At 41.6% G+C, this 12,330-nt stretch overlaps 1 protein-coding gene across 1 annotated transcript; it reads right to left on the bottom strand.

The window, feature by feature from the left end:
- Positions 1–710: 710 nt before the first annotated feature.
- On the bottom strand, positions 711–11,802 carry Kpna2 (karyopherin subunit alpha 2). Its single transcript, XM_020160495.2, has 11 exons — positions 11,650–11,802; positions 10,827–10,922; positions 10,548–10,685; positions 6,914–7,002; positions 5,695–5,963; positions 5,349–5,443; positions 4,986–5,249; positions 4,449–4,682; positions 3,982–4,164; positions 2,020–2,169; positions 711–1,007 (listed from the first exon to the last, which is right to left on the bottom strand). The coding sequence occupies exons 2-11, from the start codon at positions 10,899–10,901 to the stop codon at positions 915–917; spliced, it is 1,590 nt and encodes a 529-aa protein (XP_020016084.2). The 5' UTR covers positions 10,902–10,922; positions 11,650–11,802; the 3' UTR covers positions 711–914.
- Positions 11,803–12,330: the final 528 nt, after the last annotated feature.

The following is a 12,330-nucleotide window of genomic DNA, read 5'->3' on the forward strand; positions in this document are numbered from 1 at the left end:
CCAGTTAGATGCTATAGCAGAGGCTTGGTTCCTTTTCCACTCATTGAATGAGCACAAACAAGTAATAGTATCATTAAATTAAGATGTATTGCATTTTTCATAAGAATTGAGGATACTTATAGTTAATGCTTGGTTGCTTTCTTCCTGGAATCCTTTCCCTGTTATCACAGCTACATAGCTATTCCTTAAGATTAGTAGTAACCTGTACTGCACAGGTGCTCCTAACATTAAAAAGACACAGCACCCAGCTTCATCAGTCAGAACTTCCAGGTGAGCTTTCCCATGTGATGAAAATATGCAGCCAGGTTTCACAATGAAACTACTTTCAGCCCTTGAGTGTGGGAGGAATGAATTCCACTGAAGAGTTGTAGATTTGTGACTAGAGATTTAATCATAGCCCATCTTCCTGGTCAATAAGAGACGTTAGGACACAATTGGCTGAGAGCTTTTATGAAAACTTATGTTTTTTGGCTGATGTGAAGTAGATGTGAAGTCTCTCCATGCCAGCCGCCATTCTTAGCAAGTGAGGAAGCAATCCAGCCGAAAGCCAGGAGGCTCAGAATCTGGCAGGAAGTTAGCAGCCCTGCTACCGTACATAAGTGATGTCTGCAACCAGCACTGCCTCTGGTCAATCACATGGTTTTGTTCAGGCTTCCCTTCATTTTCGACATTAGAGTCCCAAATTAGAAAGCAACACAAACACAGTGAAATAAAGAAAAGGGTGGAATTTAATCTTTATTTACAGGACACTGCAAGATATGTATGTACAGTTTGGAACTGTTCAAGTATAGTTTTCATTGTAAAAAGTGCTACAATAACAAACCACATTTAAAAAAAGTTCTTAGGAGAGAAACAGTAAGACAAACTTATGCCAAACACAGTACACAACGAATGATTATGCCTCAGCTGAACAACTAGAAGTTAAAGGTTCCAGGAGTCCCATCCTGAACTTGGAAGGAATAGCCTTCAGAGGTAGTTTCTGGCACAACATTTTGATCTTCTTCTTCCTGGAAATATTTAAAAACAACAACAAAAACATAACTCACAAATGTGGCACATTTATAAGCAATAGCCTGTCTAAAAGTCTTCATCTTTTCTTGGGATCACCACGCGAGGGAGGAAAAGGGAACTGCTGAAACTTGGCTAATTCATTAGTACCTGGGAGAAGATTCTGAACGGCTTCTCCTTTCTGCCCTAACAGAAAGTTTAGGGTTGGTGGAGTGGCTCCAGCGCTAGAGCACCAGCCTAGCATGTTCGCAGCCCTGAGTTCAAACCCCAGAACCAACAAAAACGAAACAAAAAATATAAAATAAGTTGAGATTTTTCTCCTCCACCCATCACTTTTCAGTAGGAAAGATAAAGGATTGCTTAATAGGCCCAGAGTACAGTCCTGGGGTTGGCCCACTTCGCCATCGACTCTTACAATGGCATCCACAAACTCATGTCTTGGGGTATGCTAAGATTCCCAAGGCTGTTCATTTGAAAGTAAGTGGTTTTTAAAATCCTGGGTGAAATACCATCATCAAACCAAATACCGGAAGAGCAAATAAAAAATATAAGAAAGCTCTATAGATACTGGTATTTTTCCCTACTTAACAAAGGTACAGGACTTATTTTAAAAAGTATGGATGAAGGAGGAGGGGTAGGCCTGGTGCTGCATGTTTGTACTCCTAGTTATGCAGGAGGCATTAGTAGGCAGACTGTGGTCTGACCAGCCATATCTGAAAATATGAAAGAAATATTGGTTTGACAGAAATGTTATCTGTTTATTTTTTTGTGTGGTACTGGGGTTGGAACTCATGGTCTAAACCATGAGCCACTCCACCAGCCCTTTTTTTTTTTCTTTTTGTGGGTGATGGGTATTTTCAAGATACGGTCTTACAAACTATTTGTTCAGGCTGGCTTTGAATCACCATTGTTCTGATCTCTGCCTCCTGAGTAGCTAGGATTACAGGCATGAGTCACAGGCACATGGCACTGCTCATGTTTTAAGTTGTTATCTTGCCATCCATTTCTCACCTCTACTGAGAAGTACTTCTCAATCAAGCTTAGTGATGCCTTGTACACAGACTCATTCTCATGGTTCTGTAGAGCTTCAATTTTGTCCAAGCCTCCACATTCTTCAATCATTATACTAAGTTTCTCTGTTTCACCTAGTTTCTCAGCAGCCTGAAAAAAAATTTCAAGTTTACTGGCCTATACCCTGAATGTTCTACTTTAGTGAAGAAAACAATATCCATATTTGAGCATTAATATGTACCAGACAAATACTTACCAGTTCCTTCCACAGCCCTAAGGTAGTTTCATGTCCTAATTCTCTTTTTTTTTTTTTTTTTTTTTTTGCAGTAGTGGGGTTTGAACTCAGGGCCTACACCTTGAGCCACTCCACCAGCCCTTTCTTGTGATGGGTTTTTCGAGATAGAGTCTTGTGAGCTATTTGCCCAGCTGGCTTCAAAACTCTATCCTCCTGATCTCTGCCTCTTGAGTAGCTAGGATTACAGGCATGAACCACTGGCGCCCAGCAGCACCTAATACTTGACTATAGCTTTCAGCCAGAAATCTCAGAGTAGCTCTCCACCTTTTCAATGTGTTAAAACCACCTGGGAAACTTCTAAAGTAACACTACCTTCAGGTTCAATTGGTCTACAACTGCAACAAGGGATTATTGTTTTGTAAAAGCACCTCAGATTATTTCCAAGTGTCATGAAGAAGAATCCCTTTTTTCTTTGTGGGACTACTACTTGAGCCATGCCTCCAGTCTATTTTTGTTCTCATTATGTTGGAGATGGGGTCTCTTGAACTATTTGCCTGGGCTGGCCTCCAATCATGATCCTTCCAATCTTATCCTCCCAAGTAGCTAGGATTACAGGGGTGAGCCACCAGCACCCAGCTTATTTGTATTTTTAAGAAATAGGCATATGTCCTCATTAGTATAGTGGTAGAAAAAAAATAAGGTATATGAATGATACAGAGGTTAGATTTCCTTAACTTTTAGGAGATAAATATTTACAACATAAAATAACTCATTTGCTTCCAAACAGTTTAGGGGTTAGTAGTGGGGTGAGGAGGAATAAGAAAACTAGTCGTACATTGACAAAGTATTTAAAATGCAGGAATGGAAACACCAGTGCTCCTTATTCTAGACTCAACTTCGTATGCAAAAATCTCTAAAATCAAAAATGTGTAAATTGTTAAGTAGGGCTTACCTACCATCAATCATTAAGACAAAGTGCCAGATGCTAGCATACTTGCATCAACCAGGGATAGAACTTGAAGAAAAATATAATTAAGTAAGTCATTTAAATTTCACCAAAGTTCAATATGAAACTGGGGAATTAAAGATAACTGACTCACAGCTGTAATCCTAGCTACATGGGAGGTTACGATCTAGAGGATAAGGCCAGCCCGGACAAATAGTTTGTGAAACCCCATTGCCAAAATAACTAGAGCAAAAATGTGGACTAGAGGTATGGCTCAAATGGTATAGCACCTACTTTGCAAGTTCTAAGCACTGAATTCAAACCCACTCCCATCAGAAAGAAAAACTGACAGGACAGGGGTTGTGGCAGAACACTTGCCTAGCATGCGTGAGATGTACAAGGCCCTAGGTTCATTCCCCACTACTGCAAAAAAATAAAGATAACTCATTACACAAGTGTAGAAATTTCCACCTAAGAACTTCAATTCAATATTACATCATCCTGTAATCCTATCAAGTGTGGCCCAGCCAGGTACAGTGGTACTCAAAGACTAAGGCAGGAAAACAGCGAGCGCAGGGGTCGGAAGTCAGCCCGGGCAACACACAACACAGTACTTATCTCACAAAAAAAAAAAAAAAAAAAAAAAAAGTAGCCCATATAAAACAAGCTTTCTCATTTCCTGACCTGTTAATGAGTAACTTGGCTGCCTCCCCTCCCCCAAACAGTAAACTGATTATCATCAAGGCCAAATTCAAACAAATGCCACCTTGTTAGGACTTACCTGGAAGATATTTGAAATGGCATCCAGAATGACCAGGATTATTTTAGTGTCTTTCGCACTTAGGAGGTTCATCAGTGGTGCTATTATGCCGCAATGAACAAGGTACACGATCTGCTCAACTGTCCCACCACTTGTATAGTTGGTCACAGCCCACACAGCTTCCTTTTGTGTCTTAAAGTCTGCCTGATAAAAACATAAAAAAAGTCTTACTTCAGAAGTCATAACAATGGAGGAGGGGGGCAGGGGGGAAAAATGACCCAAACAATATATGAACATGTGAATAAATGAATAAAAAAAAAGTCATAACAGTAAGATCCCAAAGGTACTGTTCACAAAAACATAACTGAAACCACTACTAACTACTAGCCAACCTTAGGGAAAGGGGTCTCTGTATTAAACAATAATGTACTTCAGTGCTTGTCCATAAACACTAACGACCGCTTGATTAAATCCTAAGATTTCATTACCTTAGAGAGAACGCCAACAAGGAATGGGACCAATCCATGATTCACAACTTGCTGTATCTGGTCCTGGCGGCCAGCTGTGATGTTTGACATCGTCCACGTAGCTTCCTTCTGTATATTAGCTTTGGGGTTAGTTAGCAGGCTGGGAAAGACAGCAAGTGCTCCTGCATCTATCACAACCTGAGTCTGTTCATCTGTTCCAGTGACAATATTCCCTATGGCTCTTAGGGCAGGAGTCTGAAAAGGAAAAAGAGATTAATGCTGATTGGTTATCTTTTATTTTCTTCAACACTGCTCAAAAATTCTGGTTTTTTTTTTTTGTAGCACTGGGGTTTGAACTCAGGGCCTCACACTTGCTGCTTGCTAGGCAGGCTCTCTTACTGCTTGTGCCATTCCACCAAGCCCTCAAAACTTCTCTATCCTAAAAGTTTTGACAAGAGCCCTGTCGTGGTCTGAAATAGGCAATTTTTTAGCATTATCAGCAGATGGTGCTCCTTTGTACTTGTATACTCATCAGTAACTATGAAGTTAACAACTTACCACAATCGGCAAGTCAATAGTTCCTAGAAGCTTCACGAGTTGGGGAACAACTCCTGTCTTCACAACCATTTCAATGCGCTCGTTTGGACCATCGGTCAAGTAGGAAATAGCCCAGCAAGTATCTGCTAGAACTTCTGGATCGTTATGATGCAGGAGACGAACTAAAGTTGGAAGAATTTGCTCAACAGCATCTAATGGGGGTGCAGGATTCTTGTTGCGACAAAGGTTTGAAAGTGTCCAGGTAAGATTACGTAAGTAACCACACTGGGGGAAAAGAAAAACATAATGAGAGAGACCATCTTTTGAGGAGGTGGAGAAAATTAGAATCAAACCCCAAGTAACTTTACTTAGATAGTAACTTACTGCTAAAGATGACATATCAGGAACTGCAAGAAGAGCCAACAGTGGGTCAACTGCACCATATTTGATAACCAAGTCTCTGAAAACTGAACCATCACCTAAAGAAAAAACAAAACAGATTAATCACATCCACTTGTGCAGCACCACCACATTCAGACTGAACGCACCATCAGAATCTTCCTAACTTACTCAGGTGCCTCTCTGGTGCCATTTTTAGATGCCTCTTTCATTCCTAATATGGGACTGAAGCAAGCTCAAAACCTGACACAAGGGTCACGATTTTAATGTGGCCCTTCTCCAGCCTCATTATAATTACATACACTGGTTAAAGAATTTTAAGTGCAAGTACCTGCAATGTTTCCTAGTGCCCACACGGCTTGTTCACTGATATGAGCATGGGGAGATGCCAACAGAGAAATGAACGCGGGGATAGCACCTCCATCCACTACAGCTTTGGTTTGTTCTGATGTCCCAGAAGCAATGTTAGTGAGCGCCCAAGCAGATTCAAACTGAATGGGACTACAGTCAGTTCTTCCCAAGAAGGACACAAATTTTGGAATCAAACCAGCCCGGAGTATGTTGTCTATGGGGGGCTGTTTTTCTCTAGAAAGCAGTTTCCTAAGGGGGAAACAAAAAGAGAAACAAAAGCTGAAGTTGATTAACAAGAGAAGCTTGTGTGAAAACCAATTTAAAATGGAATTTAAGAGTTTAGAACTTAGTACACATTTTTTTTTTTTTTTTTGAGATAGGGTCTCAATATGTAGCAAGTGAAGTTGCTCTCAAACTTTTGGTCCTCCTGTCTCAGCTTCCTGAGTGCTGGGGAAAAGCGTGTGCCACCACACCCAGCTTTCTACACAACCTCTCATGTAAAGCACCAAATGCTGAGACGTTTGAGACGTCCTGGAAATTAAGAGAAGCTGAATACATTGCTTGCATTGTGGTACATGTTACTCTAACTTCCTTTTTCCCGAAAGTCACACTATCACCTGATCGTAAATTACCTTCCTCTCTATGTCACTATATCTACTATATGCTGTCACCTTTTTTGAACTTGAGACTGTCAAGAGTCATACTCTTACTGATAATTTAATCTGTTTCCCTGGTTGCTAGAGAGGTTAAGCATCTTTTCCATGATCATTTGCCATTTAGATCTGTTTTTCTATATACTGTCAAAAAATAAAAGTTATTAATCCTTTCTGTTACAGATGTCACAAATATTTTTCTATGGTAGGAGATAAGGGTCTAAGTACACTTGTTTTCTAAATGGATGTACCATTCTGAATGGATATATCAGTCCCTGCCAGTGACTTGAAATGCAACTTGGACCAAAAAAAAAAAGGAAACTTTTTTTGTTTTAAAAAGATCATCAAAAGGTTAACAGTGATTGTCACTGGGGGTGGAATTTTAGGCAACTATAGAAATTTTAAAGCTTCACCTAAGGAAAAATTTTAAAACCAGCCTATGCCTGGTTTAACCTTTACTTTGTCCACACCATCTCTATCCTCTTCCTTCCAAAAAAATCTAAAAAGGATAATTTCTTAGGTTACCCATGCTAGAGACACATTTACCGAGCAGCTTGAGTAGCTTGGAGCTGGCTTTCCAAATTGTTGCTATTTATGCCTTTGACAATGTCATCAACAGACCAATTCACAGTGCCCTGAAAGAAAATTGGAATTTTATAATTTATCATTTAAATACAAACAATAAAGTCCATACTTGCCATTGTGAAGACATTTTTAGATTTATAGCCAGTTACTAAAAGTTTACCCTATATTTAATTTTGCCTGGTAAGTATTATTTATGTATAAAAGTTCTCATCTTGGTATCATGACTCACTGAAGTCTCAAGTTTTGGAGTCTTAGAATTCTGTCACTGAAAAAGGTGGCTGTGAACAGTTTTATGATTAAGGGCTGGCAAAGTGGCTCAAGTGGCAGAGTGCCTGCTTAGCAAGCATGAGGCCTTGAGTTCAAACCCCAGTACCGCCAAATGAAAAAAAAAAAAAAAAAAAAGATTTAACCCCCATACGATGAATATGTGCTACTAAAATGAAAAAAAAAAAAGAATGATTTAGGCTAGGTGTCGTAGCGCACACATGTGATCCCAGGAACCCAGGAGGCAGAAGCATGAGTCTGAGGCCAGACAAATGCATCAAGAACCCATCTCAAAAATAAAACTAAGGGCTGGGAGCATAGCTCAAGTGACAGACCAGCTGCCTAAGCAAGACCCTGAATTCAAATCCCAGTACCGCTGAAAAAAATAAAACAAAGAAAGGGCTGGGAGCTCAGTTCAAGTGGTAGAGTTTGCCTAGCAGTACAAGGTCCTGGGTTCAGTCCCCAGTACTATCAAAAAAACAGATTTAGAGTTCCTACGTTAGTCTTAATCACTTTCATTCAGATATGCTTTGAGGGAGATGGGATTATAGGCAATGTCCTGGGGACTTTCATTTTTAAGCTTGCAATCTATAAATTTCCACAGTAGAGCACTACAAATGTAAATGTATATTATGAATCACAGCAAAAGGTTACTGTCCCTTTCTCTATAGGAATTTACAACATTAATTAAAATAAACGTAGCCAGGCACCAGTGGCGCACACCTGTAATCCTAGCTACTCAGGAGGCAGAGATCAGGAGGATCATGGTTCAAAACCAGCCCACCCATCACAAAAATAGGAATAGTGGAAAGGCTCAAGGTGAAAGCCCTTAGTTCAAGCCCCACTAAAACACACACACACACACACACACACACACACAAACAAAAGGAAGGAAGAACAAAATACCCAATAATGCTGGGCCTCATAGCACCTGTAATACCAGCATTTGGAAGGCTGAGGCAAGAGGAACAATAGTTTGAGGCCAGCCAGGAATACATAGCAAGATCTTGTCTCAAAAAGAAAAAAAGGAGGGTAGGAATACACTGGAAGGCCTTATGGAAGGCCTTCATGAGTATGGATTATGAGTAGAGAAAGAACACGCCTACAACAGTACAGTCGGCATCACTCAACACCGGGGATGTAGTCATTAGGCAATTTCACTGTTGAGCAAAAATGCTAACATGGACTTGCACAGGTCTAGTTTGTACAGCTTACTATACACCTAGGCTATACTGCGTAGGCTATTGCTTCCTGGGCTGCAAATGTGAGAGCAGGTTATTGTTCTGGACACTGCGGGCGATTCTGACGTGGTGAGCAGTAACTAAACATATCTAAAGCAAAGTTCAGTAATGCTACAGTACAGAAGATTAGCCATGGCACATCTGTGTAGGGCACTTACTAGGGATGGAGCAGGCAGAACTGGAAGCTGCTCTGGTTGAGCAGTGAGTATGGAGGCTCAGAACCTTACTGTACCCTACCACCCACTTTAAAAGTACTATACCCTTAGGCTAGTCTACATTTATTTAAAATATTTTTCTTTCTTCAATAAATTAACTTTAGCTTATTGTAACATAATTACTTTATAATTTTTTTTGAGATGGGGTCTTGCTATATAGCCTGGAACTTGATATACTCCTGCCTCAGCCTACCCAGTAACTGGGATTACAGATATGTCCCACCATGTCCAGCCTTTGTGACTCTTTTGTAGTAACATTATACATTCTACAGCAGTATAATATTTTCTTCTTATCTATAAGCTTTTTCCCATTTTTATCTTTTTAAAAAAAGTAATTATACTTTGTTCTTAAAAGCTAAGATACAAACACATGCTGTGGCCTGGGTCTACACAGAATCAGCATTATCAATGTCACCATTTTCCACCTCCATTTTTTGGTCCCTTTTTTTTTTTTAAAAGGTGGTACTGAGGTTTGAACTCAGGGCTTCAGACTTGCTAGGCAGGCACTCTACCACATGAACCACTCTGCCAGCCCCAACTGGAAGGCCTTCAGGTGCAAAAACACAAGCAGCTGGCATCTCCTGTAGCAATGCTTTCTTCTTGAATCCCTCCTAAATGATCTGCCTGAGGCTCTTTTTGAGAAGCTATCACTCTTAGGAAATCTGTCCCTGGTGGTTTGCTTGGCTAGGTTTTTTTTTTTTTTTTTTTTTTTAATTATAGATTTGCTTCTAAGAAAAGAACATTCTCGCCAAAGTTGGGGTCCATGGTTTTAACTTTTTTTTTTTTAAGTCAACTATGTAGGAGGCTTTTTCAGAGGAGAAGACAATTTTGCCTTTCCAAAAGACAAACCCTCCACTTGCTTTATGAGGCGGATAGCAGCCCCTAACCATGGACAAGCTGGTGGGACCTGCGCAGGCCTCAACTGGTTTTAACTTTTTTTTTTTTTTTTTTTTGGCAGTACTGGGGCTTGAACTCAGGGCCTCACACTTGCTAGACAGGTGCTCTACCACTTAAGCCATTCCACCAGCCCTTTTTTGTGCTGGGTCTTTTCAAGATAGAGTTTCACAAACTATTTGCCAGGACTGGCTTTGAACCATAATCCTTATTTCTGCCTCCTGAGTAGCTAGGATTTCAGGCCTGAACCACTAGTTCCTTTTTAAGGAACTTGTTAAGGTCTGCAAAAGTTTCAGTTAAAACTTTCTCTGTGAATTTTCTTGGGGCTTCTTCATTTTCTCTTGTAAAGTTTCCTTTCGCTCACCTTTCTTTAGTCCTGAGTTCCTGTTTCAGTTCTATTATAATCTTATGGTACCACTACCCTACTTTAGTCTGTAGATAAAACACTGAATGTGACACACAACTGTACTTTGGGAAGAATTTTAGGAAAATATTTTATGACACAGAATAAAGCAAAAAATAAATTAGAAAGCTACTGTAAATATTCCAAGAGGACAAAGACTTGATCAAAGCTGATAACTAAAAGAACACCAAAAAGAGCAGATATAAGTCACAAAGTGGTTAGTTCCAGATACGATTAACACTGCAATGGGTAGGTCATGGTACCCATCTAGTGGCTAGGAATACAGGGAAACCTGGAGGAATGTCAGGACTGAATTGGGACTGGGATGGAGCTCTGTTGTATGGCTCTTTCCTATGTAGCACAGCCAAAAATCCACAGCACCACCAAAAAAAAAAAAAAAAAACCAAAAGACCTTGGAATCACTTTCAGTAGATTATAGATGAAAGATAATCCATCAGAATTACTCATGGGGAACAGAAAACAAACATTCCTTCCCAGATTTGATAGCCAAAACTTTAAGACTAAATTTCTAAGAAACACCCAGATTGACTTTGTAGGTCTAAGTAAAATATATTTACCTGATTGTTGCGGTTTTCCTGCAGTGGAGAGGTAGCGTCATCAGGAAATGAGCTTACATTCCTCCTTTTCAGCATCTGGTCATCCTTCTTAGCTTTCCTCAGCTCCACATTAACTTCTATTCGCCTCCGCCTCATTTCCTTGAGAAAAGATAACGTATTATTTCATCTATCATCAATTTTTGTTGCCAAGTGATTTTTTAAAAAATCCTTCCATGATTTCACCCCTTCAAACCTCTTCCCATTTAAAAAAAATCCAAGAAAGCAATAGAAGGTACTCACTGTACTGTCTTTCCCCTTGTTCTTGAATCTGTTAAGCCTGGCAGCTGGTGAATTAGCATTCTCATTGGTGGACATGGTTGAGACAAAGAGAGAAAGCTAGAAGACAGGAGGAGAAAAAGGTTTCCCTTTTACCATTTTGCTTTGCCAGTAAGAAGAGCACTCTGCACACTCGACCAATAAACATTTGTTTCGCAACATCATGGGGCCTCTACAACCATCTTGTCACCGCTGACATACAGCCCCGCCACCTCGCACACATTTTCACCCCTACAGATGTCCGGGGAATGCATCCAATCAGCATGACATCAGCCGTGGTCATCCAGGCCCAAGATACTTAAGGGCGATCTCAAAGTAGTGACAAAGCCCTCCTCCGCCCCCTTACATGCTCTTTCCGCGACACTATGTGTGACACAGTCAACCCAGGCCTAGGATTAGGGACAGCTTCCTCCAACGGCCACCTCCATCTGCAGCCCCGGTCCCCGCCCCCTCCCCGGGGAAGATGCAACGGGGACCCGGCATAGGCCAGGGTGGCCGCCGGCCCGAGACATTCGCCCTCGGGCCTGTGTCCCCGATCCTCTGGGCCGGGAGGCGCAAAAGCTTCCTCTGTCGTTCGCAGCGCCCAGCGCCGTAAAGCCCTGACCCGGCATTGCGAAACTAAGCCGCTTGATCAACCAACGACGCCCCGGAGGCCGTGTCTACGAAGGAGGCCGAAACCAGTCCCGGCCTGAAGCCAGAGCCTCCTCCCTCCCGCCATCCACAGCCCGAGCGCAGCTCCCAGGCCAGCCGTTACCGCTCGGGCCGGGCCCGTGGCCTGAGTTCGTACCAGCACAGCGGGCTCAGGCTTCCACAAGAGGCGGTGCGGGGCTCCCAAGCTGCGGATCGGCTGCCCTGGAAACGTCTGCTGCGGCTCAGCCTAGAGACCGTGTGCCTCGTGCAGCCGGCCGGCGCGATTTAAATTTCCCGGTGACTCTGCATTCCGATTGGCTGGTTCGAGCCCAAGCTGTACGCCCATTGGCAGATTTAAAAAACACGTTAGGCGGGGAGGGGGGAGTCATAGGGTTTAGAAGAAGGGGAGGATAGCATCGCGAGATGAGGGAGCGGCGGGGCGATCCCAGAGCTCCTTGCAGGCTATGGGGGATGACTCCACATCCCAGCATGCAGCGCGAAGAGGCGGTTCCCAGCCCCGCCTGGCACCATCTGAGCGTTTCTGTAGGGTTTGTGCGACCACCTTAAACAAAAAGCACGAAATAATTCCTAAAGCTTATTATCTTTAAAAAATTATTTACGTAAAACCACTGATTTGCATTTTAGTTGCGACATGAAAGAGTTTGTATAGAAGTAGCGAGTATGGTAACAAAAAGGTTTATCATGCCCGTTTTTCCAGACACTTAAAAAAAAAACTATTATTAAGCAATTTAATATACAGAATTACAAACCTTTACCTAGACTTGCCAAATATTAGCATTTTGCCCATTTGCTATTTCTCTATATATCTATGTACATA

Source organism: Castor canadensis, chromosome 11, assembly GCF_047511655.1.
Source record: "Castor canadensis chromosome 11, mCasCan1.hap1v2, whole genome shotgun sequence".
Classification (NCBI taxonomy): domain Eukaryota; kingdom Metazoa; phylum Chordata; class Mammalia; order Rodentia; family Castoridae; genus Castor; species Castor canadensis.